A 26,381-nucleotide genomic window follows, 5' to 3' on the forward strand; every position below is an offset into this window, starting at 1 on the left:
AAGATCATTTTTATAAATATCAATCATGTTGTCACTGTATTTTGCTATTTATATTACAGAAGTCATCACATACAATGTGCAGTACTTTTACTGTCATACGCGGCTTTGTGTGGGAGGTAAGGACTTTCTATAAAGCACGAGGGTAGTACTTACATGAAACGAGCGCATACTGAAACTCCCATATGCCCTTTCCCTCTCCGGGCAGTCGCTCAAACTTCGGGGAATGCTGGGGACGTTTCCAGAGCGATTCAGAGTTCAGGTTCACGTATGAAAATAGACTGAGCTGAGAGGCAGTTGTTTTGACGCACAGCACTGACACAGGCGTTCTCCTGTCAGACTGGATGTTACGCTAGTGAATGATCTATCTTGACAGCAGCAAATCAAGGCAAGTCTGCGTGTGTGTGTGCGTGTGTGTGCACGTGTGTGTATGCGTGTGTGTGCGTGTGTGTGTATGTGTGTGCGTGTGTGCACGTGTGTGTATGTGTGTGCGTGTGCACGTGTGTGTGTGTGCGTGTGTGTGTGTGTGTGCGTGTGTGTGCACGTGTGTGTATGTGTGTGTGTGTGTGCACGTGTGTGTATGTGTGTGCGTGTGTGTGCACATGTGTGTATGTGTGTGTGTGTGCACATGTGTGTATGTGTGTGTGTGCACATGTGTGTATGTGTGTGTGCGTGCATGGGCATGCATACGTGTATGTGCATGTGTCAGTAAGGTTCACATAGAAATGACCAGGGGTTTTCTCACACTACATCGCTCAGGGAAAGTATTTTGGTGAAAAAAGACTCCATGCGACTCTATGAAAAAAGATAATTGGGCAGCATTGCTATACTGGCCTTCACAGCTTTATGTCAGCTTGTTATGACATAAAGTCAAAAGATTTTCTAAATATTGCAAAGAGGAAGATTCAAAACGCTTTCGGCTCTTTTTAAAAATACCTCTTGGAGTGCTGCCACCTTTTCTGCCACCTCATTGGACGACGCCAGCATCTTGAAATAGCAGGTCAGAGTAAATCTTCTGAGACTGTTTTTCTTTTGAAATTGAGCCAATCAGAGCGCCACGGTTTTGGGGACATTTCTTTTTTTTTGACACATATGACTTCAATTACGCAGAGCAGCAACAAGAGATGCGTCCGCCCCAGGAAAAGAGCGCGGTGAGTCACGGACCCCGTGGACTCTCTGGGGAAATCAGCGCTCTGCCCCCTCCCTCAGGGCGTCCCTGTCCTACATTTCCGCGGACTCTCGGGAGAGCCGGACCGAACGCCGGTGGCGCGGCTTCTTCATGCGGAGCTCTGATTCGCCGATGTCAGAGATGAGCTCCGTGACCCTCCTCCGCTGGCGACCGATATCTGCCGCCCCACGAGCGGAGGCGTTAGCGCGCGTCCGCTCGCCGTCCCCTGGCGGGGGTGACAGATACAGATGGATAAAGCTATCAAGCAGATGTTGGAGTGCGCGCCTCTAAGCCGTGCCAAACTTAGAAAAGGTCAGCGAAGCCGCAGAGATTCTGTTTCCAGCACTCGTCCCCATGGAAACGCACATAAGCCCGCCACCAGCAGAGCAGCACATCACAGTGAGTCTTCAAGTGGCAGCTACACCAGGATCATAGCGGTGCTGATACATACAGCGATGCTAACATCTCAACAAAAACACCCTTTCAGCATTCAAAAATGTCACGTTTCTCACGCACACAAAGCACTGTCTGTAAATATTTAATTAAAACTTGCTAAATCTAGGCCTGCCATTAAAAGTATTGATATCAAATTGAGCCCTAATTACAATAAACAATACTGGCTAGCTTACCTCACACAAATTAGACACGCTCTATTCCAAAGTAATGCTGCTCAATGTTTCCTAAATTATTTAATTAACGTTTTTTCATTGCCCTGTGTTTTTTTTTTCATCTCAATGAAAGAATGGCGACAGAAATATGTGCATTTCACACTATATACCATATGTAATATATACTGTAAATGTACCATTCCAAGCCATAGTAAATCATATCATTTGTTAGGTTTCCACACATGAAAGATGAATATTACTGTGCATACTGCATGTAGAATACGCTGTCCATAAATTATTCTTGAATACCAATTTCAGCTTATATGGAAGCGGTTATCAAGCATGTAATTCATGCACAAATGGATAATCACTGGACATTTCCCTCCTGTAAAGGGATTACCGAGGATTGAGGCTTACAGCCCCGCATCCCAGCATGCTGTGGGGCCGAGGTGCAGTGGCTGAGATCTCCGGAGCCTCATAATCTGACGCTTTTCTAAAGAATGCGCACAAAACAGAAAACTTGTAGTTTGGGATCTTTTTATTTAGCAAATTCGCTGGATTGTGAGTCTGAATAAGCCCTGGTTTTAGCTCTGAAGGAGGAGACTGGCTTTGTTACTGTTGTGCATTCCGTCTCTCTTGGAAAAAAATATGGATGATTCTGTTCACAGGCCAGTACATCGCCAAGGGTCAAATATTGGTTTGTGAGAAACACTTCAGCTTTCCAGTCCAGACCCTGGAAAGTACAAATGTCAATCTTTTCATTAACAAAGGGAGAGCGGTACTTGGCAGACTGAATCTGGGCATTAGAGTCATAGATAGAGACAGTGGTTATGTTAAATCCTGTCCAGAGAACCATCAGCAAAGACCCTGCGGTTCAGTCGAGCGTGGTGCTGTGGTCATATCTAAGCGACGTGGCCTGAGAGAAACTGAGGTCGTTTTGCCTTCTCCAGGGAGAAGCGGCCATGTTGAGGGACAGCAGCTCCAGGGTCTGCTCTGAAGGGAGGTACGAGACGCCCTCCGCGTACGACCTGCAGAGACTGATGTGGGTGCGGAGCGGGTCCAACTCCAGCCTGGACGAGGTCCGGCCCGGGATCTACATCGGCGACATGTGAGAGCGCGGCAGCAGCAGCAGCATCACAGGGAGGTTCTCCCCAAACCCCAGAGTCTCTCTCATAATGAGGCAGTGACATCACAGGGAGGTTCTCCCCAAACCCCAGAGTCTCTCTCAGAATGAGGCAGTGACATCACAGGGAGGTTCTCCCCACACCCCTCAGTCTCTCTCAGAGTGAGGCAGTGACATCACAGGGAGGGTCTCCCCAAACCCCAGAGTCTCTCTCATAATGAGGCAGTGACATCACAGAGAGGTTCTCCCCACACCCCTCAGTCTCTCTCAGACCAAGGCAGTGACATCACGGGGCAGTGCAGAATCAGCTGTAACATCGCCTGGGGAGGGGGGTGGGGGGGGTTAAGGCATGTCTCTGTCCTTATCTCACTGTGCCACTGACAACCCACCTACCGACTGTGCACCTGCGGTCTGTGCTACCTGTGCGGTAACTGTGCAGCTCAACTTTTGTACTGGCAGGTTTCATAATTATACAGAACTAGCATAAAGGCACATAAATCTGTGCTGTTGTAAACGTAGCCACACACTGGTAAGCAACCTGCACGCAGAAGCATCAGCAGAGGGGATGTAGCTCAGTGGTAGAGCGCATGCTTCGCATGTATGAAGTCCTGGGTTCGATCCCCAGCATCTCCAAGAGGAGCGTGATGATTTAATTTGGCAGCCTGACTGAATCGTACGCTGTGATTCTGGGTTAAACACTCATTTTAAAGGTGGCAGTGCCGCGAAGTGGCTGACGGAGCTCAGTTTGCAACACTCAGTTTTATTCCCGAGTGGAACACAGCTATTGTGCCCTTCAGCAAGGAACTGCTTCAGTAAATATACATACAGCTGCATAAAAGGATTTTCTGTTTACAACGTAATAACGTAATCTGTGTAATTTGATCTGGAAAGAAAAGTGCCGGATGCCTAAAATGTTAATGTAAATCGAGTCCAGGATGACACTGTTTGTAAAAGTGTAGTGTGAACAGGCGTGTTGTGAATGTTGAGCTTCCCCCTATCCTGGCTCTGGAGCGGACGCAGCGCCGCGTGGTCACGTGAGTCTGACACACCCGCGCTGCGAATGTGTCCGTCAGGTGGGCGGCCAAAGACAAGAGGAAGCTCCAGGCCCACCGCATCACCCACGTCCTGAACGCCGCGGACGGGAAGTTCAACGTGTGCACAGGCGCCAGCTTCTACAGGGACACCAACATCAGCTACCACGGCGTGGAGGCCTTCGACATGCCCTCCTTCGACCTGAGCCCCTTCTTCTACTCCTCCGCCCAGTTCATCAAGAACGCCTTGAGCACCCCGGGAGGTGAGGGACCGGAGTCCTCCGGACAAACACTGAGGAGGGCTCTGTGTGTGAGTGTGTGTGTGTGTGTGAAAGTGTGTGTGAGTGTGTGTGCGCGTGTGTGAATGTGTGTGAGTGTGAGTGTGTGTGTGTGTGTGTGTGTGCTGGGCCTCCCTATCAACTTTGCTGCTATCAGTGTTGCATCACGGTCTGATTGATTGCAGTCTGATTGATTAAGTCTGACTTAATGTTTGAGCTCAAACACGTTTTCACCTTGGATCAGTGCACATAATCCTCTACTTGCAGAAATGTTGATCAACATTCTGTTTTTGTTGATCTGTTTTTCATCAGATAAACTGCTTGCAACAGGTCCTGAAGGTTTTTATTTTCATCAATTTACGGTTGTGAAAAAGTAAGCCAATAGCTAACTATGCCAATAACTAAGTTAATAAGTACAAGCATAATGTTAATTTGGCAGAAGCTATTTTCCAGATCCTGAGTGTACATAACGTTCGCTCTGTGTACCCTGCCTTATCCCCGTCTCAGAATCGCTTCCGCGGGATAAACGAGAAACAAACCCTGAGAATGAGCACAGCCACCAGCATAATCTCACACATGCAGTAATCTCCTCATAAGCACCGACCTCTGCACAGGAAAACCTGTTAAAAATGTGTCACCAGGGCAATTTGAGAACCACTCTACAATGCTTATCGTGCACACAAATTTATTATAATAATTATTATTATTATTCTAACAATCACTTTAGTTGCCGATGGAAACTGTGATGATATGGAGTTAGTGTGCTGTGTGACACGGTGGTGGTATTCAGAGCCGTTCTTCCCGCAGCGCGCGTGTTTCTGAGCTGCCGGTAATCCTCGGCAGAAATGCGCATTTTAACGAGACGGTCATATCATCCGCTTCCCGCCAGCGCTAATCCTCTGCCGCCGTAAAAAAAAAAAAAAACGGAATATTTATTTCAGCTGCTTCTGCTAAAATCCTCCGTTTTGCGCAGCATTTAGAGGCAGGAATTAGACACACAGCTGGACTGCGGATATGTGGCGAAGCAGCAAAGCAGGGGAGGAACAGGGGTGAAGGATATTTGAACCAGATATACTTCTCTTTCTGCGTCCTCCTTTTGAACTTGAAGTTGTAAATACAATATTGAACACAGCAGCCAAAGAGGGAGGGAAAAAAAATCCTCCCACTAAGCCAGATTTTAGGATCGAGTCGCTCAGTGGTAAATCTCTGTACTGGACTCGCTACTGGATGAGTTTGTCCCCTGGGGTAAGGGCTTGGACCACAGTTAGAGTCGTATCGGAATGAAGGAATTCAGTTCCAAGTCATTGTCAAAGAAAAAGTTCGAACATTTGACAGAAACAAATATTGGAAAATGGATTTTAGGATTAATTAAATTGGATTAGTATGTCTTGGTGGAATTGGTGTAAGTGGTATTGAGATGAAAACAAATTATTTTGGAGAAGTTGGGGGGGGGGGGGGGGGGTTGGGTTTTGCTGCAGCCTGTAATCGGATTGGGAGGAACTGAACAAGGGAGCGATTGAAAGTGGAAATGGAAAAACTGAAGCTGACCCTAACCCTCAATCCTTTTTTAACTTGCTGCTAGTTATCTCTGCGCCTGCGTCCGCCTCTCCTCTCCAGCGTTCTACACTGGAACGTTCACAGCTGCTATAACCTGATCACCTGGTGCCTCAGTTCCCTGGCTGACACTGAAAACAGTGCTTTTACCCAGAATGCCAAGCAACTGGCACACACAGTTTGCATATATTAGATGATTTAGCCTAACTCAATTTCAATAGAAACATGTATCTTCATCAATGCCCAGAACAAGATACTTATTTCATATGTTCTACATTTTGTTTTGGAACACTTTTGTTAGAAATTCTCAAGGAACCTGCAGCAGAGTTTTCAGTTTTAGACCAGCATCTAAAGAGTTCAGGTACGTAATATAAATGCTTCCTTCAGCCTCACCTGTGTGGTCTGCTCACAGGTAAAGTCTGCAGACCTGCCTGACCTGTGTGGTCTGCTCACAGGTAAAGTCTGCAGGCCTGCCTGACCTGTGTGGTCTGCTCACAGGTAAAGTCTTCGTCCACTGTGCGATGGGCCTGAGCCGCTCGGCCACACTGGTGCTGGCCTACCTGATGATCCACGAGAACATGACCTTGGTGGAGGCCATCAAGGCCGTGGCAGAGAACAGGAACATCAGTCCCAACTCCGGCTTCCTGGAGCAACTCCGCAAGCTCGACCAGCGGCTACACTGCCTGGGAAAATGATCAGAAACACGGACAGAATGATGACCTCCCTCAAAACAAGACTCTTTGGGTCCCTCTGCAATGGCTAGATCATTATCTGGCCCACAGCAGTCAGTCACTCACAGTGGGAGAATGTGTGCTTTTATTAGCTTTGAACCTTTTTGTATTCCCAGAGAAGATGCATCTGTTTCCCATGAGTAATCTACATATTATCAATAAAATAATCGTCCATTTAACCGTGAGCTTGCAGAGATGAGCAGTCTGCTGGATTTAAGTTGGGTCAATAATTCCACCTGTGAAATTGCTTCTGTGCTGTGATCATCTCAGGTATTGGTTAGGTTAGCGATTTTGTGATTTTTATGCCTTGTAAAAAGAACTTTTCCAAAAATAAAAAACATTAAAATTGATTTTACTAACGAAGCACAGACATGCCAGTATTTACACACACAGAAATACTGTTAACATCCAACAGCAATGCAGTTATACTTTCATAGTCGACTCATGTATATATACTTGCACACAGTAAAATGTTCATTGTTCACTTAACTGTCCTATAGTGTTTATCTGAGGCCAAGTGGACCCAAATGAGCTCTCTCAGAGTTTAACACTGAACATTTTACTGTGCACATTTCCTGTAACTCAAAAATCTCCACCCCTCACCCCCAAAACAAACTCTACTCGGCTCAAATACTGAGGGTGGTTGGAGATGGAACACAAGAACCATTGTCATGTTGTACAGTATGTCTGTTTTAGAATATATAACATGAATTGTCAGTATGGATTTAGTGCATGTCTATTTTCTGAATACATAATATATACACCATGTACAGTATTGTCAGTATGGATTTAGTGCAGCTCTATTTTAGAATATATAACATGTATCATCAGTATGAATTCAGTGCAGTTCTATTTTAGAATATATAACGCGTATTGTCAGTATGGATTTAGTGCATGGCATGATCTCAGCCTTTATTGCAAGCTTGCTTTTATTGATTTCATAAACCATCATTCACCCTGAGCCTGGGGGGTTTATCACCCCCCCCTCCCCCCCAGCCCCCAGCCCCCAACCCCCCACCCCCTTCTGGCAAACAGGGACCGAAATTACTACTCTCAATTAGAGCAGCACATCCGGATACCGTAATGTTTTCGCTAACACCAGCTACCCAGCACGAGGCTTCCCCTGCCTACACATCGTCAGCCGGGAAAACGCAGCCACCCCGGTGGCCTTTCCGGGCCCTTAGCTGCTCGCTCACACGGCAAACTGCTCCCGCCGCCGCAAAGTTTATAATTACCAGCGAATAGAGAAAGGCTAACCTAGTCTCCAAAAATACAACTTTGGGCTGGCCGCTCCTGCCCTCCCCTGGCCAGAAAACAGAAGCAGGCGTGTGGCGCTGGAGAAGACGGAAGGTTCTGGAAGCTGCAACTAAAGCGTGGAGCACCGTTTGGAAACCCAGACCTGTCGATTTACCGCGCTTCAGAAACATGAACTGTGTGGGTTCAAGGGCACGTCAGAAAGTGAACGTCTGGGAGATCAAATGTGACACTTCAAAACTGATCTCCACACTGTTAAATTAAGGACTAAGTTAAAATCCTAGGTTCAAGGTTTATTTCAAGTTTGAAAAAACATATTCCTGTCTCCATCTCACAGTAAATAGACCACAGGGCGGTCTGGGCTTCTCGCCTCTCTTTGAAATATTTGGCACTTCGCTGCTCGAGCTTAAGATGAGCCGATTTATTCGGAGGGGTGCTTTGAGGAGAACGGGAAAAATCCCCATGAAAAATAATTTTGCCAACACATTTTTTTAATTATAAAGCTACAGCGCCATTATCATAAAGTAACCCTTAGCAGGACTGATTCCTGTTGCAGTACTCAAATATAGCTCCTCTTAACTCAAATATGTTGCTCTTGCCTTGATGTCATCCACCATTTTGGAACACACTGTTTTTAGAGCAAAGTTATTTGGTCACATCTCTCTCCAATAATAGCAAGCTGCTTGCCAGGAAAGACAGCTATTCAAGATAAATTTTCAGTCTCCTTGCAGGATCGAAGCCAAGAGCAGACAATAAGCTCACAGGGGTGGGGAATCTTGGCAGCCAGAATAAGGCATCAGTCAAGCACGTCCATGGTCGGAAAATCTCTAGTATTTCAGAGGCATGAAATTTGCGGGGTTTTTTCCCTTCTGGCTCAGAATGAAACCAACACTATTCAGACTGGATATGAGTACAGGGCCCCCTAACCCTACGGCACCCCAAATAATGGTAGGCAATCAGGGACATTGAGTGCGTAGTGATGAATTTTAAGTGAAAAAGAAACCGTGCTATTATCTAAATATTTTCAATGTTTAAGCCTTTCACATCACATAATCAAGTGTCATAATGTGTGGAGGAAAAATACCTGTTTTGTGAGGTCCACAGCCTGAAACAAGGCTCTGCTGTTGAGCCAGTTGGGCACTGATGTTGGGCGACGAGGCCTGGCTCACAGTCACCTTTCCAATTCATGCCAAAGGTGTTTGATGGGGTTAGGGCTCTGTGCAGGTCAGTCAGGCTCTTCCACGGCAAACTTGGCAAATCTGACGAGTTGGAAAGGTGGCATCCTATGACAGTGCCACGTTGAAAGTCACTGAGCTCTTCAGTACAACCCATTCTACTGCCTATGTTTGTCAATGGAGATTGCATTGCTGTATGCTTGATTTTATGCACCTGTTAGCAAACGGGTGTGACTGAAGTAGCCAGATCCACTTATTAGGAGTGTGCATATACTTATAAACAATACATTGCAGTGCCTTCCATTTCCATAATGGTCAACATTGCTTCAATTCCTGATTGAGGAAGTCAAACGATAGCTTTAAAAAAACAGAAAACTTAATTTCTTCAAAGTAATTTTTTACTGGGTTGGGATTAGCAGCTGGCCCAAAGTCAACTTGTAACAAAAGTACAGGATTCACTCAGCATATTGTTCTGCAATAACAAGACTATAAATTAACTTCACCATGAGACCCTGTGAAGCTACAGTCAAAATTCTCTCTCCTACTGGAGAGGAGGAACGGGGGAATCAGACCATCCTCTGAAGAGAGAAATAACAGATGAACAGTTGAGGCTGGCTTATAGAAAAGGAGATGTCAAGAGTGAAGCAGGACAAAGAACCTGACATGACGACAAAAAAAATCCGATATCACGGGTCTAATGATTTCACCGTCAGGATAAATGAAAACCCAGAGATGAGATTGGAAATAAATGGCTAGTGGTCCAAATCTAGAAATGTTACCCGCGTCGTTTTCATATTTCAGAGACGAAAAACGCAATTATCGTCTCCGCATTCGCACTTTCAAGGCCAGGCATTTGGAATTTGTGATAACAAGCGGCAGCATTCTGAACGACATTTTCGAGCCTCGCGCCTCGGTGATGAGCCGCGTCCATCACAACGGCCTCCCGCAATTTCGCGGCGCTGGTGAATGAGGGCAGCTTTCACTTGCAGGAAGGTTTTGGAGGGAATAATGGCCGAACCGTGAATAGGGCCAGGATGCGTGTGTTCCAGAGGGACGCGATGCACAGTCACTGTACCCTAACAGGGTCTCTTGTCGAGGCTATTACACAACGGAGAAGTGATGACCGACTCGCAGCTGAAGTTCGTTACGACAGATACGCGATTTTTTTGCTAGCAGTTTCAGCTGTTATACAAAGGCTAAGTTTTGGTGAACGGATAAATGTTCCCGTATATGCTAATAACGTGACAGTAATAGGCAACTCGCTGAAAGTTTTAAAGTCTGATCCTTTCAGAATGCCGGTTTAAGGGGTGCTGGATCTGAGAACTTTGTTCTGGAAATTCGTGCCAGAGTAAGCGCGCGGCATGAGCAGACTGGCTGGATTGCCTGAATTTTGGGTTTATTTATCCTCCGAACTGACAGTTGGGAGTCTCCCAGCTCCCACAGAACGAGGCAGAGGGTAAAAAGCGGAGCTCTTCCTGACAGCGGAACTGCGGTTAGAGGAGAGAATGCTTACGAACAGGCATCTCAACAGACTTGCTAACACAGACTGCAACTTGGCTGAAACTCAAACGATTGCCATGAAACTGTTCACGTTGAATCCTCCAGAGTCACTGTCGCAAAATGGCTGTGCTGGGTTGGATTTGGAGTTTTGTTCCAACACGCCACCAGGGTTAGGATATGGTTTTTCATCAATTATATTTTTTAACACAGTAACAAGTAATTATAGCGGCATACTTTCTGAAAAGCCTCTCCACAATACATTCCGTTGAATGCTTATTTTGATGAATGCACTAATTATAAACCAAAACGACTTTCTGCAAAACCACACCTTTGGTTTTGGAAGGATCCTGACAGTATGGCATCTTTGCCAGTCTCAGTGCATCCTCAGGAAGAATAGTGTATAATAAATTGTATACCGTTTCATTCCTTGGCTGATCTCATGTGAATATCAGATTATGATATTCACATGAGATCAGCCAAGGAATCATTAATTAGCCAATAAAAGTAATCACAAACTACTGTTCAATGCAAATATTTCAACCAAACATTGAACAATAATTATACAGGCCTACATCATACACATATGTAACAAGTCCACACTAAATAAATATAACATTTAATTTCATTCTCGATTGATTTGTATTTTTGCCAAGCCAAAGAATCGAATTGACATTTCTGACGTCATCTCTCCAGCTTTCAAAATGCGAATGCGAATATGACTGGCTCGACGTGCATTTTAAAACAAGTGAAGCCATGTTTAATACAGAACGATTAACCTCAATGCATGACTGGTTTGAACTGCATATGTTTTCAGCTAATACAGCGATAGGAGAACACCAAACATTGAAGCGGTCGTTTGACCTGTGAAGACTTCGCCGGTGGAAAAGCGGAGGGGAAGCTAATGAAGAGGACTGCTCTTCATCCGTCCACCGCCGCACAAGCTCTCTGCAGGGGCTGGATGGGGACCTGCTCCAGATACCAGCGAAAGCGCTGAGCTTGCAGCACGCTGGCACGAACAGAACAAAAAAAAAAACCCGCTCATAAACAACAATCACGCAAAGCCTGCAGCAAGCTCGCGCTGAGACGGACAAACCACTCCACCGACTCGCCACACGTTCCAAAAACCCGCCAGGAGCGAGTGTGATTTAATCACAAGATAACCGTGAGCCCCCTGCTGCGAAAAAGCAACACAGTCGGCCAACAAGAAACGGTACGCATATGGTTCGTCATAATTTATTTTAGGCTAAAATGTACAGCATTTTTAAGTGACTGACTAAGAAGATAACTCATAAATACGAGACTGTCGTTCTGTCCTATTTTGTACACATAGCCAGCTTTGCCCTCTCGTTCCTACCAGCCACTCTGTACAAGTACAAAGGCTACAAAAAAAGCAATATAAACAGACACAAATACAATCTGCTTTTTTACATGCGATCTGTTAGCTTAGTTTGGTCTATTCACAGGCTACTGCTCTACACTTTTGTAAAATATAAATCCAACGTTTTATAAAGATAGAAAACAAATCTACAGATGGAATGAAAGTGTAAATTTAAAGTCATTTTCATAAAATAGCAACTTTGGACTAATTTACGCATGTTTATTATTATTATTATTATTATATTTTTAAATTCTGCCACATTTCTGGACAAGCACTTTTTGAAATGTTTTAGAATTGTTTGGGTTACGAACACAGATACAGTATGCTTCATTTAGACAGAAATCAGTCTGCATTATAAAACTGAAAGCTGCCTCATTTAAGGAAATTTGATACAAAAAGTTCAGAATTATACACATTTCGCAATAAAACCTTTCAGACTTAACAACTGAAACAGGACTAAGTTTACAATTTGTACAGTATTAGAATTAACAAAAATAGAGTTTAATCTTTCTCCCGTTACAGGGAGCCCTAAGGAAGGCCATACATTTTTAAAATGGCTTGCCATATAGCACAACACTCGTACAGTACTAGTTAATGCACTGTCACTAACAAAGACGTCGTAGCATGCTAAGTGTCACTTTACAAAAAAAAAATAAAACAAAATTGTACAATAATTTAAATATACAAAGGCATAAGTATAGTACAAACTAGACCTCAGTTCTGTTGGACAGGTACACTGAAAAGGCTCTAACGTCCAGGTGAAGATCTGCAGCAGGCACATTGAATGGCTCCGTTAGATAGTGCAGTCCCAGAGCTGCAGCCGGACCCCACCGCAGCTCAGGGTAGTGGACAGCACTCCTTACTGGAGACCAACATTAATCCAATAAATCTTTGTTTTGATGACGTAAGGCTTCCCGTTATTCGGGAAAAAAGCTCAAATTTTTCATCTTTAAAAAAAAAAAAAAATGTTTTCTTTTTTTGCATTCTTCACAAAGAAAAAGTATTCCAGGCAAAAAAAAAAAAAGAGGAAAAACTAAAGGGGGGGGGGGGGGCGTGAACTTTCTGGGCGGTACACACACGCCCGTTGGGCTTTGGGGAGACGCACGTTGGGCGTCGTGGAAACGCGGGCGACGCCTCTCAGCGCCTCATAAAGGGCCCGTTCAGGGACTGCTTGGACATGCCCGCGTTCATGTAACCGTGGTGACCCGCCGGGGCGTACATCATGTTGCCGTGGGGCGGGGCCTGCATGGGCTGCTGGGCGTAGGGCTGGCCGCCCATCACGCCCACCTGCACGGAGTACTGCGGCGACTGGTTCATGTAGGCGTGGTTGCCGTGGTAGCCGCTGTTCATCATGGGCTGCGTCACGCGGTAGCCGTTCATGGCGTTGAGTGGCGCCATGTTCATGTTCATGGAGTTGTAGGCGGGCGCGGGCATCAGGTTGACGCCCATGTTGACGCGCGGCATGGCCAGCGCCCGGGTTGGGGCCTGCATGGGCACGCCCTGGGGGGCATGCCCGTACACCGGCTGCTGGTGGTGGTGGTGGTGGGACAGCGGCGTGGACTTGGACCGCATGGCCACGTGGTTCTTGGCGGCCATCTGCGTCTGCAGCCTCTGAGAGGGCGGGAGGCCCATGTTGGGGGCGGCCATGTTGCGCTGCAGCATCATGGGGGGCGGGGTCAGGTTGGGGGGCGGGGTCATGGTGGCCTGGGCCTGGGGGCCCCTGGGCACCCCGTGCGGGGATTGGGGCAGGGACACCAGGCCCGAGTTGCCCAGCTGGGAGGGCAGGGTGACCCCGTTGGCATAGGACGTGATGGGGTGGGATGACGGGTGGTTGAAGGGCAGGGGGTGCTCCATCAGTGTGTTGGTCAGCTGCTGCAGCTTGGCCAGGCTGAAGGTGGCCGAGGGCTGTGAGTAGGGCCCGCCCCCGCCGTACTCGCCCTGGCCAATCCGCTCGTAGATGCCCAGGCTGGGGTTGCCCGCCTCGGGGATGTCGGCCAGCTGCATGGGCGAGGAGAAGCTGGCGGACATGGAGCACTGCGCCAGCTGCTGCGGGTGCGGGTGGTGCTGCGGGTGTGGGTGCGGGTGCTGCGGGTGGTGCTGCAGGTGCGGGTGCTGCTGTTGCTGCTGTGGGTGTGGGTGCGGGTGCTGCTGTTGCTGTGGGTGGGAGTGCTGTGGGTGCGGGTGCGAGTGCTGTGGGTGTGGGTGCTGCTGTCCAACGCTGGCCGGCCTCTCCACCACGCAGCCTTGCGGCGACTTGACGGTGCAGTTCTGCGGCGAGCCCAGCCCGCCCGGCGGGAGCAGACTGCAGCCGCCGGCGACACCAGCCATCTGCTGCGACACCGCGCAGCTGCTCTGCGACAGAGCGGGGTTTTGGGAGAGGCTGGGGTTTTGGGATAGAGCAGGGTTTTGGGACAGGCTGGTGCTCTGGGACAGCCCGGGGTTTTGGGACAGGCCGCTGTAGGAGCAGCTGTTCTGGGACGAGCCCGTGCCGCAGATGCTCCCGCCCAGCGTGGAGTCGTAGCTGCTGGGGTTCTCGTAGTTCTCGGTGGTGCTCTCGATGCTGCCCAGGTCGCTGAAGCCGCTGTCCACCACCTGCTGCGAGTGGTCCGACACGGACGGCACGTCCATCATGGGGGACGTCTCCATGTTGTGCAGCGAGGGCACGGAGATGGCGCTCTGGTCCGGGCTGATCTGGGCGTAGCTGCTCTCCAGGACCGAGACGGCGGGGCTGCTGACCGAGCGCACCGATTGGCTGGGGTGCGAGTGCACGGACGACAGTGGGCTGCTGTGGTCGGACTGCGGGCAGTCGTCCGGCGGGGGCACGTGGGGGCTCTGGTCCATGTGGGCGTAGCTCTGCAGGCTCCGACACGCCTCCCGCGTCTCGGCACAGTCCTGGAACCCGCCCTCCGGTTCTGCCTCCTGCTCCACCTCCTGGGTGAGCGACTGCACCGCCTGCACCGTCTCCGTGTCCATCTCGGGACAAAGGGGCGGGTGCTCCTTCTCCACGGGACTCGGGGGTCCCGCCTCCTTCTGGAGGAGGCCGCTGACGTTCTCCTCGTCGGACTCAGACTCGTTGGGCCGCCCCACGTCAGCAGCGCTCTCCGACGTCTCCTCTACGGTTTCGGGGGTGAACGTTCCCTCGTGGCTCGGGATGGGGTCTGCAGGGCTGGCTTCTCGCTGGCTGGGGCCGTCCAGCTCTAAAAAAGGCTCGGGGTACTCGGGCTTGTCCTCGGAGCTCTCGGACGCATCCCCAACCTTGTCTGGCTCCGACACGTCGGCATGGCCATCGTCTTCGTCATCCGCATCATGGTCCTCCACGTGGACCGAATCGTCCTCTTCCTCCTCCTCATCCTCGTGCTGTGCCAGCCCCCCCTCGCGCCCCTTCTCCTTGCATGCGGCTTCCTTATCCTCCCGCTCGTCCTCCTCTTCCTCCCCCTCCTCCTCCTGTTCGGCTGGGTCCGGCGCCTCCTCCTGGCTCTCATCCTGGCTGAAGGAGTCCTCGGGGGACCCCGGCTTGCGGAGGAGCCCGTCCCGTGTCTGGGCTGGCGACTCCACAGGGCTGCGGGACCCCGAGAGGAGCCGGTCCAGCTGGGCGTCCAGCGGCTCGGCGTCCCGCCCGGCCTCGCCCTCCTCCTCGGTGATGGCGGGGGCCTTCCCGCCGCCCTCCTCGGGATCCTCGGCCGCGATCTGGTGGTCCGCCTCCAGGGGGGTCTCGGGTGGCGTGTACAGGTTGAGCTTGAAGCCCATCTTGCGCTCCTTCTTCAGCCGCCATTTTGGAGGGCCGCGCTTCACCCCCTTGGGCCAGCCCTTCTTGCGCTTGACGGGTCTGGGATTGTCTGTTTTCAGGAGCCCGAAGGAACCTGCAGGTGGGGCAGACAGATTTAACAAGCGTTACAATCCGCCAACATGCACTCAACAGGGCAGCAGTGCAGCATGGCGGTTAGAGAACTGGGCATGTGACTCTGAGGCAACAGGTTCGATTCCCAGACGGGGCACTGCTGTTGTACCCTTGAGTAATTTCATGAAATTGCATGCTGCAACCGTCACATGCAGTTATTTTCGTTTTACAAATAATTTTTAATGGAATGGCATTCAACGAAATTCACTTTTCATTTTCATCCTATTCAACGATGTCACCATTTCTGGAAAAAAATCCATCACAAGAAATCGGACAAACAAAACATGATTCAAAAGTAAAACATTACCAAAAACAAAAAAACAACATCCAGCGAATTGGGATACAACAAGCAATAATTTCAGGAATGGTGACATTCTATGAGGATTCAGTAGGTCAGGGCTACCCAATCCTGTTCCTGGAGATCAACCACCCTGTAGGTTTTAATTTCAGCCGTAACAAAGGACACCTCATTCAACAACTAGCGCAGGGCTGCCCAGGCCTGCTCTTGGCGTCTACCATCCTACTCTTTTTCATTTAAACCCCAACAGGGAGGTGAAACATTTGTCCGGTGAACGGAATTTCCGGTTTACTGCTACATGATATGCTAGCGCATTTCATCATAGACAGCAACAACTTAATATAAGCAAATGAAGCATTGAATCGTTCTGCAACCACAAAATTACAAGGCCCCACATCATCAGCAAACGATCGATATGCAGCTCTTCATTACTTTTTAAAAGCATCTCGTATTACGAGCAAACGGGCAGATGTGTGTACCAAATACAAGGATGACGTTTTTGGCATGGAGATATTACTGTAGCGAAAGTCCCAAATATGTAAATGATTTCACAAATATCTAAATGGAGTTTCATAAATATCTAAACGGTTTCACAAATAATTAAATGAAGCTTCACAAATATCTAAATGTTTTACAAATTTGTAAAATGCGAGTCGCAGTTATGCTAATATATTAATGCTAACTGGTGGGGACGTTCTTCCAACCAATCAGAAGAGCGTATTCGGAATTACATTTTACCCCCGTTCAGTGGTAATGCCGTTTCAAGCCTTATCTTGAAAATCTAGAAGTTTCTGCCTCTACTACGTGACCTGGCCGACTGTTCCACACATTGACTACCACATTGTCTGTATGGAATTTACCTTTTGCTAATTTCCATTTATGCCCACTCGTTCTACAAACAGAATTTACCCTGAGTGTAGACTACGCTACGCTTTCTCCTTAGCTAGAAAGAGCGCCATGGCTGACGAGCAGTGAGCACGAGCTCCATCACAGGTAATCTTTCCAGCTACCATTCACTCGAGCAACGGTTTGCGGTTACCCGTTAGCGTAATAAATTATGCGATTTTTGTACAGTTGTATATTTTGCTGTAAATATATTGTTGTTGTTATCGTTGCTGTTCTTGTTAGTAATTTCCTTAAGTTATTCAAGGTCTTTCTTTAGCTATATTTCTTTGCAGGCTAACGGTTAGTTTGACCAGTTTGAAAAGCGCTTCGGTACGCTATAACTGTGACGTAAATAACGTTCCCAGCAGTGTTAGCTTTCTGTTAGCAAAATAATTATGTCGGTTGGAAAGCGGCATCGGAATTCAGTTGACCCAGTGCCGTTTAGGAGAGAAATATGTCCGGATAAAAACGTCCTATTTTTAAGCGGCAGTTTAAATCAAAGGTTGTGACAGGGAAATTATGCCTTTATCCGGAAATCCAAATATGGGTAGTGTACAGGTTTTGCTCTACGTTACATCAGACTTCAGAGCCCATATGGCACACCTGATTCTAACACTTAGCAGCCGAATCTAGCTGTTGAATGAGGTGTACTCTGGTTAGGGTTTGACTGAAAACCTACAGGACAGTATAATTCCAGGAACAGGGTTGGGCAGCCCTGCTCTAGCTGTTGAATGAGGTGCGCTTTGTTTAGGATTGAAAGCCTACAGGACAGTAGATTTCCAGGAACAGGGTTCTGCAGCCCAGCTCTAGCTGTTGAATGAGGTATGCTTTGTTTAGGACTGAAAGCCTACAGGACAGTAGACCTCCAGGAACAGGGTTGGGCAGCCCTGCTCTAGCTGTTGAATGAGGTATGCTTTGTTTAGGATTGAAAGCCTACAGGACAGTATATATCTCCAGGAACCTGGGTTGGGCAGCCCTGCTGTATGTGCTATGTGAGATTGCATGGGAATCAGAAGACATTTAAATAAACAGTTGCCTTTTATGTTCTCATCCGTAGCGTCCTTCGCTCCGCGTTTTCGATTGTCGTTCCGCTCTTCGTCTTTCACCACCCTCTGTCGGCCACGGCGCCTCTTCACCGGCGTCCGGTCGAGCTTGCCCTTTTCCTCCTCATCCTCCTCTTCCTCAGTCTCGCCTGCCCGGCAGGTGCGCTCCAGGAGGGGCATAGGCCGCTCCTCCTCAGAGTGGTCGAAAGGCTCGTTCAGGACCTCTGTGGTTTCAGAGATGGTTTCCGTAGTGACGCTGCTATTAATTCTCTTCCTCTTCCTGCCCCTCTTCCTTCTCAGAATGGCAGTTCTCTGTAAACGAGGCATAAAAACAGACTGAGCTGCTGCTTCCTCCCAGCACATACCAACGCAAACCCCCAGCCCCAGTCTGAAAAAGCTCACTTTGCATCTTTTTAACCATCTAAAATGAAGCAAAACCTTGTAATTCTGACTGAGAGCAAATAAATATAGGGATACATAACCACATTCTAAACGGTTTGTGTTGTGAAAAAAAATAAACGTTCAGTGTCTCAATGTCGACCACAATTCCCAAGTGGTCCTTTCTCCAGCAGACTGTTGCCTGTTTGGAAAGCCACAAATGAAGCACGCAGGATCATTCCAACCACAGACGCTTCCTACACAGATTTGCTGAATTACAGTAGAGACTGTCATGATCTACACACGATTGTGTATACTGTAATTACACATTCCCACATATAAAAAGAACTGAGTTTTAAAAGGCCGTGAACTGTAGCATCCAGTTCAGTTTTATATACGCAATTTTACCTTCAAAAACATGGGAAACAAATGATCCCATTTTTATTTTTTATTTATTTCTACCTTAGACTAAAGATCTGACTACATCGGTGTCATGCGCATTGTAAGCACAAGGGGGCAGTGCTATATAAACAAAAGCAGAGCAATCAGAAAGGTGGGCATTAGCCATAAACACAGAGCAAGCATATATCACAGGTATTTCCACTCGGTCTCAAATGATCTCGCACAAAAAGGACAAACCGGAACCTGGCCTGCAGGCTGGCAGAACAGAACACGGAACATGATGCATCTCAGCCTGCTTTGTACAGCAGCTTTACTGCTTGTCAGACGTACACCACGCTTGGTTCACACGGTTAGCAGACCCTAGCACATTGGTCGAAGGGAAATGTAAGTGAAATTTAACCCACAGGACCCTCTGCGTCCCCCCCCTCCCCCTCACCTTTCGCCTGGCGCCCAGCATGGCCTGGGCTTTGGTCAGGACGGGGGGCGAGCTGTCGTAGTTGTCCTCCTCGTCTTCCTCGCTGTAGTCGTCGCTGGCCAGGGCCCGCCTGTACGGGTTCTTGCAGTGGACCTTGGTGTGCGGCTGGCGGCCATTGTGGCTCAACATGTAGACCTCACGCTCCTCTTTTTCCCAGCAGGAGGCCTGCTCCATCAGGCGCTCGGCCTGCAGGTCAACAAAAGGCATGAAGGACGCTTTAAGGGCTGATCCAGGAAGTGTCCACTGACACGGCTCACAGAAATCACATGCATTTATCTGAGAATATATTTCAGTTGGATGCTCAGATGCTCAAGGTTTTTCTTTTTTTTTTTTTCTTTTGGCGGGTAAACTAGGAGTCTGGATCCTGAGTAGCAATCTGTCTCACATAAACATTTATAAGCAGCTACCAGGGGAGATGGCGCTTCATGGAATATTTGGCGTTATTAATAATGTAGTGAGCCGATTTGGGTCATTTTGCACTACATTAAATGCTTACCGACAGCAAAAACTTGAATCTCATTAAAATAACTTGGAAGCAAGTGAAGTACATTTGGGGGGGAAAAAACTGCGGAAAATGACTCCTTCCTAGCAAATGTGAGAAAACGTTTATGGAGCAAAATGTAATCCTATCAGCACCCACAACTCATCTGCTACACTCAGAGATAAGGCAAGACTGAAAGACTATCAGTCTGATTTTAATTCAGTCTGCAGTCCCATTGTGTAATGGAGAAAGCACACAGTACCTGCACAGAAAACAGACACTGAGCTGATAAGCAGCAGTGTGATCATCTCTACACGTCATCCTCCTTTCTCCTGTATTCTCTGCTCTCAACACTAAGCAGTGATCTGCCATTTATGGGCTTCTCCAGGTGAACACACAAGCTGCTCTGTCAGTGGAAGCGATGGAGTGCAGAATGTTTCAATCGGGGAAATACGCTTTATAAAAGCACGCTCTATACAGCGAAGGGCTATAGAGTCTCACCAAACTTTTCCTGTTCAATTCCACCGAATCAACATGCTAGTGACTGGCTAACATATCAACCTGGTGGCACCACTGGAACCTACACCAAAAACACAGCACAGGATTCTCCAAGTGTGTGCTGTGTATGTGGACCTGTGCTGTGTGTGTGCGTGTGTGTGTGCGCGCATGTGGACCTGCACGGGTGTGAGCAGACGTACGTCCATCTCGGCCTCCCGCTCCTCTTCGGACAGCACGGCGTTCAGCGCTGTGACGGGCGACCAGCGCAGGCAGTCGGGGTCCACCTCGTTCAGACGCGGGTTCGACTCCAGCCTGTCCATGTGCTTCTGGATCAGCCTGTCCCTCCTGATCATCACAAACCTGAACACAGAACCACGAGGCAAACCGTGACGCGTTTGCAAAGCAGACACCGGCGGTGCAGAACGACACGTTTCACTCAAAACTTTTCATTTAAAAAAAACCCGCCAGGCCGCTCACTTAGACACGCCTTAACAGGAGATAACGGAGAGTGACAGCGAGTCGATTCCTGAAACATTTTTCCTCGCAAATATCACATACTTGGCAGTATCCTTTGGAACAATAAAGTGGTTGAGGGAAGATGATATCGCATTAAGCGGGCGTGGACGGATTTCTCAGAGGACAGAAGACACCTGCAGCAATTACCGCGGTGGCAAAGGCTAAGGAAGAGCTCTCGCGCTCAGAAGCGCGCGAGCATCAAATTCATGAGGCGCCCGGGCGAATGCTAATGTATATATTCCGGAGTCTGACGCACCTGCCATCCTGCCTGTCAATCATGCTGAGCTGCTGGAGAGTGCTGGCGATGTCGTGGGGACACATCCCAGTGGCCCTGCTTATTCCCTTAATGCTGGCGTGTTTGTCTGGATGCTTATGAAGGTACTCTAGTATGACACTTTTCCAATATGCCGAGTAGGATAACCGGCCCAGATCTGACAGCGGCTTCTCCGGGGAGCCAGCCTGTCCTTCTTGCCTGGAAAGCAGATAACCTGGAAAAGGGGGGGAAGGGAAGAAAAAAAACAATTACAATAAAAATCCAACATAAACAAAGATGAATGCTAGCCGTTTCTGTGTTAGGTTGCCGTTTTCCTTTGAAAAAAGTGCGGCCGTGTCTTACGTGGGTTACGTGCATTAGAGCTGAAAGCCCACCTCTCCCCCCCCCCCCACCTTCAAAGAGCACAAACGAGGTGAGGCAATCTATTTTCCACTCTTTCAACCTCTTGTCAGATGCCATGATGCATGCTGCCAAGGGCAGCGGAGAAGGTTGAAGGGAGAGGGAGAGAAAGGAGAGCGAAACTGCGGAACAAATTGGAGGGGAACAGCTGGGTGTCAGCCTCACTAGAGGCTTCGCTCACTCAAGAATAAACTGCCAAAAAACAAAAGGACGAAAAATTAAAGCAGCCACCTCGATCAGTAATTAGTCTTACAGCAGCCCTGTCAAGGGTCACCCATTAACAAGCACCTTGAAAAGAATTCGCTCCGTTGCCAAGGTCTACCATAACAGGTTAACACCTACCAGGAAACAGGATTAGCTTGCACGGAGCAATTCCACCCACCAAGCACAGAGATCACAACAGAATACCTGCGGACAATTGAAGGTGGCCATTGCAAGCAACAAAAGAAACTAACAACACACCCCGAGTAAACAAAGCGGATAATAAACGGTGCTGTGTGGCATTGTGCTCCGGGTTACGCAAGCCAAAATGCGTGTGAATGCTGACCAAACGACACGACGAGAGCTGGAATTCAAACTCTCTCTCGTGTCACGTACTTATCAGAGCCAAAGCAAACAGTCACAGGACATTTTTAGTGATCGTCAGATTGCAATGAGAGAGAGAGAGGAGAGGGAGAGAGAGAGAGGAAAAAACTCAACATGGCTGAGCTGTCTGTTGTTGGGAGTGGAGGTGATTACTGCAGCTGACTGCTCCGAGCCCCAGGCCTGTAACCTGCAGGTGTGACCCGCCGCCTTCCCCAGTGAAGATTAGGCCCGTCATACTCGGAGCGCGCGGCTAAATTGGGTGCAGATCCATTACGGAGAGCGGCGGCCATGGCTGGAGCGCGGCCACGGCGGAACTCAGCCGGCAGGTCGGCGGAGATTGCTTCTGCGGGCTGACAGACTGGCACGGAAAAAAACGGGCAGCGCGTTCCAGCAACATCTGCGCGGGCAGAGCGGCCGGCCCTCCGCTGCCAGTCCCACAATTACCGGGCAGAGAAAAGCCCGCCGACAGCTGAGCTCAGAAGCACCGCGATTTACCGCCATAAAAACCCGGGGAGCTGCAGGAATTAACGCACGCGTCCAGAGCAAAAACAAACACGCCGGGCCTGTTTATCTTTGTGAAGTGCTCGGGAAAGGCCAGCTCCGGAAACAACACAAAAATACGCACACTTTTCCTTTAAATTAGGGGGGGGGGTTCGACAGCCCTCGGTGGAATTTGGACATCACGCACAAATTGCGTTCACGAGACAATCCTTCAAAGGACTCGCCATCCCCACGCCAGACTGGGCCACTCTGTTGATGGAATATTTTTCTTTTTATTTGCTTCCTTTATAAAATAAATGGCAGAAATACAAATGAGCGCAGACTATCAGAATCACAGACCACTTGATGGATAATACTGCAAGGAGATCCAACGGCATGGTGATTGTTTGCTTTGGCAGAGAAATACTCATCTCTAGATAAAACATGCAGATTTTTTTTTTGTTTTGTTATTTTTCCTTTTCTTGAATGAAAATATTACACACTGCTTTTTAATTTAGTTTGCTGTTGAGCCTAGAAATGCCACCGTACCAACAAATGGAATAACCTGTGGATAGGGTGGACTGATGTTGAGATATTTTGGATAAATATCATCCTTATTAACATTACAAATGTTACAAGTGGATATTAACTTCCTAGTTAAACTTGTTACTTCCACGTGTTACTGATACTGAAGAGCTGCAGTTCCCTGTTCATCTTCAGTGTAACTCTGAATGTTGCCAAAAATGATTCTGAAAAGATAATCACGTCTTAGACTCAGAGTCCTGGGGAAGATGCTTATGACAGGCATGTTTCCCCAAGGCCTGCCAATGAAAAATAACCAGAGGGATAATTTTCACTTTGACTAGGCTTGTTTAGATTAAAAAAATTTTTTTAAAGTCATAAAATGGCAGTTATTGGAGAGTGCTCCATTTCCAAGTATTTTCCAGACAAACCATTGAAGCACAATCAAAAGCTCATTCAAACTACTCATCACAATTTTTATAGCAGAGAAGCCCCAATTTTTACTATTATAACTGCACCAAGGGTTGCCAAGGAAAACTGTGGCACAGTAATACCAAAAACGTCAAATAAAAATAAATTTTAAAAAGCCAAAGCCAAAACCAAAACCCAATTTCCTCAAGCTGAACCCTATTTTCCGATGTGGGCCCCTAAAAACAAGCCCAGCTGCTCCCCCTCTCCCCTAATCCAGCTTTGTTATCTACCGGTTTTCTACGTCTCAAACCCTCTGCATTTCTCAACAGCTCTACAAAGTCAAATGGAAACGTCACAACCGCTCCAAGCACAAGTTTCCAGGTGCCATTACCTGTGTGGAAAGGGCGAGAAGCACCAAACCATGGAAAAGGTTTGAAACAAGCCGGCTAAACAAAGAGCATGTCTGGGGAAAAAGCATGTCTTACACAAGCGGCTAAGCCCTCAAAATCAAGTAAAACCACAAACCTGTTCCAGCATTTCAAATAAAACCAAGGTTAACCCTCCAAACCAGCTCAGAGATCCAAACACCATTTTAAATGAAAAGGTGCTTTTGTAACTTTCAGAAGGTTAGGTCAACACGCATTCTGAATTTAAAATACTGTGCACGCACGTACACACGAAAAAATGACTCAAACCTTGTGAAATGCAATTTGTTTGCACATCAGAATAAGCAGGCTGTGTGCTTAAAATGTATTAGAGAAACTTACTGAAATCAATAAGAAACCTCCCAAATCCTTGCCTTTGGTACTGAGGCATAATCATTATGCAGGAGACATTGTACTTCTGCTGGCAAAGCTTTTCCTGAGGGAAAGAGAAACAGATTAAGTGTGTCAAAGTTGTGCTGAAGCTGCCCATTCACTGCACCTGCCACTGTCCTGGCCTGAAATACACACAACCACACACTCTGACCCATAACGTACACCTTCGCTGGTAAATGCGTTTTACATTTCAAAGAGTGATCCCTTAGGTACACACAACCTGTTTATTTAAGCGGTTGTCAAGAAAGACCAAACTGCATAAATATCACAAAGCTGAACATGGTTATTCCACCATTTAAAAAATAAATTCCATCCTATGCGAGCACTGGAACATCAATTATTTGCACAAACACCACAGTACATATCTGCGTCTATGAGACATGCACAACGATTAGAGAAAAAGGTTCTTACCTTGGAAAAGTACCCTACAAGATGGCAGCCCTTGTCATCATTTTTTGTTAGGATGTAGAAGAGGAACGGTTCGACGTCGTAGTACAGAGTCTTGTGGTCCAGAAAGAGCTTGGCTAACAGGCAGAGATTTTGGCAGAATATTTTGCTGACATTTCCGTCAACCTAAGCAAGGGGTCACAAAAAAAAAAAAAGGTCCAACATTGTTTTATCAACTTCTCTCTTCAGTATCAAATTTCACACATGAAGAGGAACAGCCAGCCACTTTAAGAGGTACTTCACGTACACACAAAAAAATAATACAATAAAACCAGTTTCATTTCATTCAAGTGGAGAATTTGGAGAAGTTTTCAGTTTTAGTCAAAGTAAAAGTTGCAGGGCCAGATGGGCGTTCGTACACTACGCGGATAAAACCAAAATCAGTGTCGCCCCTCTCTCGACTCCACTTGACCCCGGGGCACGACCCCATTAGTGTTCCAACAGGGAGACAAAGCGGCCCTTATGAACAGATACAGCCCCGGCCCACATTCTGAAGCGTGGACTGTGGGATCATGATTTTACGTTTAACACTAAAGCAGGGCACAGGCCAGGGATATATTAAGGATAAACAAGCACCAGGAATATGAGCCTGCGGAGGAACTGACCTCGAACACAGAGAGGTCACCCTTTCTGTAGATCTCGTTCGCCGGAGGGTGGAACCAGCCACACTTCTTGGAATGCCGCTGGAGAATGTTCCGGCTCCTCATGTACTTCAGGCAGAACTCGCACAGATAAAGCTTCTGCAGTCTGTCGGGAGGAAACGGCGAGATGTAAGCATCCGTCTGTCGGAACGCGTCGCGCGTTAAACTCCTCCGGCCAGAAGCCTGCATCGGCGACCCTGCTCACCTGGAGTACTCAGGCGGGTAAGGCGAGGAATACCAGGTGTGGATTTCATACTTCCCAAACTCGATGACTGCTGGGTATCGTCCAAAATCCGCACTGTTTAAGCTTCCAGTTTTCTAAACAGTAAGAGAGCAAAAACACACAAGACTTTTCATTTGGAAGCGCACACAAAAGTAACCGCTATAAGCACATCGTAAAAAAAACGATCACGGCAGGAGTACAGTGATGAATGTGTGAATTTGCAGACCCTCCTTATGCTTTCAGGAGTGCTCTTCTGGCATTGTCAGGTCTCTCAGAGTCCTGCTGAATTATCCCGGGATGGCTGGCGAGAGCAGCGATAGCTCCCTCTCAGAGACATAAAGAGCATTCAGCAAGCGCTGAATAGCGCTTCACCAACTCTCACCTGCGAGGAGAGCTCCTGGACGTGCTTGAACACTTCCAGATCCTCCTGCGAAACGTGCTCCTTTGAAATGGCCACAATCCCATCGTGAGTGTCCTTCTTGACGTGCTTTGTGCCTTCATTCTCTGCTTAATTCACAGAGATCAACAGTTATGTCAAACACTGCTCTTAAAAAACACAACGCAAGCACACTGGGGCCCTATCAAGATCTACCAGTTTCAGTCAGAACACTGAAGGTACTGCGAAATGCTTGAACATCAACACACATCGTTTCCTGACTCGCCACTGAATTGCCACTGAGGCTTGTGCATGGGAGTTTATTCATGCAAGATGTCTCAAGATGTTGTACAATGACATCAACGTAAGATTAATTTGACCAATTCACCAGAGTATTGTTAAACTGATTTTTTTCAGTTATTCAATGCAGTAATTGCTCTATCAAGTTAAGACAAGAGTGGAGGTACATGCTGTATTTTGCATTTACTAAACCTATGGTGTACTTGTCTTAGTTTTCTGTTAACATGAACAGTG

The 26,381-nt window shown here is 47.6% G+C and overlaps 2 protein-coding genes and 1 non-coding gene across 9 annotated transcripts in view; 2 read left to right on the forward strand and 1 right to left on the reverse strand.

Moving 5' to 3' along the window:
• The first annotated feature begins 266 nt into the window (after positions 1–266).
• LOC135243179 (dual specificity protein phosphatase 13B-like) lies at positions 267–6,845 on the forward strand. Its single transcript, XM_064314804.1, has 4 exons — positions 267–389; positions 2,728–2,881; positions 3,970–4,190; positions 6,258–6,845. Exons 2-4 carry the CDS (start codon positions 2,736–2,738, stop codon positions 6,452–6,454), a joined length of 564 nt encoding a protein of 187 aa, XP_064170874.1. The 5' UTR covers positions 267–389; positions 2,728–2,735; the 3' UTR covers positions 6,455–6,845.
• Positions 3,458–3,529, forward strand: trnaa-cgc (transfer RNA alanine (anticodon CGC)). The gene has a single exon. It is a non-coding gene; the product is annotated as a tRNA-Ala (tRNA).
• A 4,791-nt stretch (positions 6,846–11,636) lies between the features above and the next one.
• LOC135243202 (histone acetyltransferase KAT6B-like) overlaps positions 11,637–26,381 on the reverse strand; it is a 39,278-nt gene continuing 24,533 nt past the window's right edge. For 5 of the 7 annotated variants that reach the window (XM_064314862.1, XM_064314845.1, XM_064314853.1 and 2 more), the window contains 10 exons: positions 25,854–25,978; positions 25,454–25,566; positions 25,213–25,354; positions 24,572–24,733; positions 24,110–24,203; positions 20,928–21,159; positions 20,356–20,515; positions 19,138–19,362; positions 17,915–18,233; positions 11,637–15,657 (listed from right to left, as the gene is read on the reverse strand). In XM_064314862.1, coding sequence (XP_064170932.1) covers positions 12,935–15,657; positions 17,915–18,233; positions 19,138–19,362; positions 20,356–20,515; positions 20,928–21,159; positions 24,110–24,203; positions 24,572–24,733; positions 25,213–25,354; positions 25,454–25,566; positions 25,854–25,978 — 4,295 coding nt within the window. In that variant the 3' untranslated portion in view covers positions 11,637–12,934. The remainder of the gene's footprint in view (positions 15,658–17,914; positions 18,234–19,137; positions 19,363–20,355; positions 20,516–20,927; positions 21,160–24,109; positions 24,204–24,571; positions 24,734–25,212; positions 25,355–25,453; positions 25,567–25,853; positions 25,979–26,381) is intronic. The other 2 variants (XM_064314877.1, XM_064314896.1) reach the window with 1 other exon arrangement.

Source organism: Anguilla rostrata, chromosome 2, assembly GCF_018555375.3.
Source record: "Anguilla rostrata isolate EN2019 chromosome 2, ASM1855537v3, whole genome shotgun sequence".
Lineage (NCBI taxonomy): Eukaryota > Metazoa > Chordata > Actinopteri > Anguilliformes > Anguillidae > Anguilla > Anguilla rostrata.

What these genes read in the sequence shown, in the direction of transcription:
- LOC135243179 (XM_064314804.1), top strand. Translation starts at nt 2,736, where the DNA reads ATGTTGAGGGACAGCAGCTCCAGGGTCTGCTCTGAAGGGAGGTACGAG. An exon ending in GGGATCTACATCGGCGACAT is followed by an intron (nt 2,882 to 3,969) that starts GTGAGAGCGCGG and finishes TGTGTCCGTCAG; the next exon opens with GTGGGCGGCCAAAGACAAGA. An exon ending in CGCCTTGAGCACCCCGGGAG is followed by an intron (nt 4,191 to 6,257) that starts GTGAGGGACCGG and finishes GTCTGCTCACAG; the next exon opens with GTAAAGTCTTCGTCCACTGT.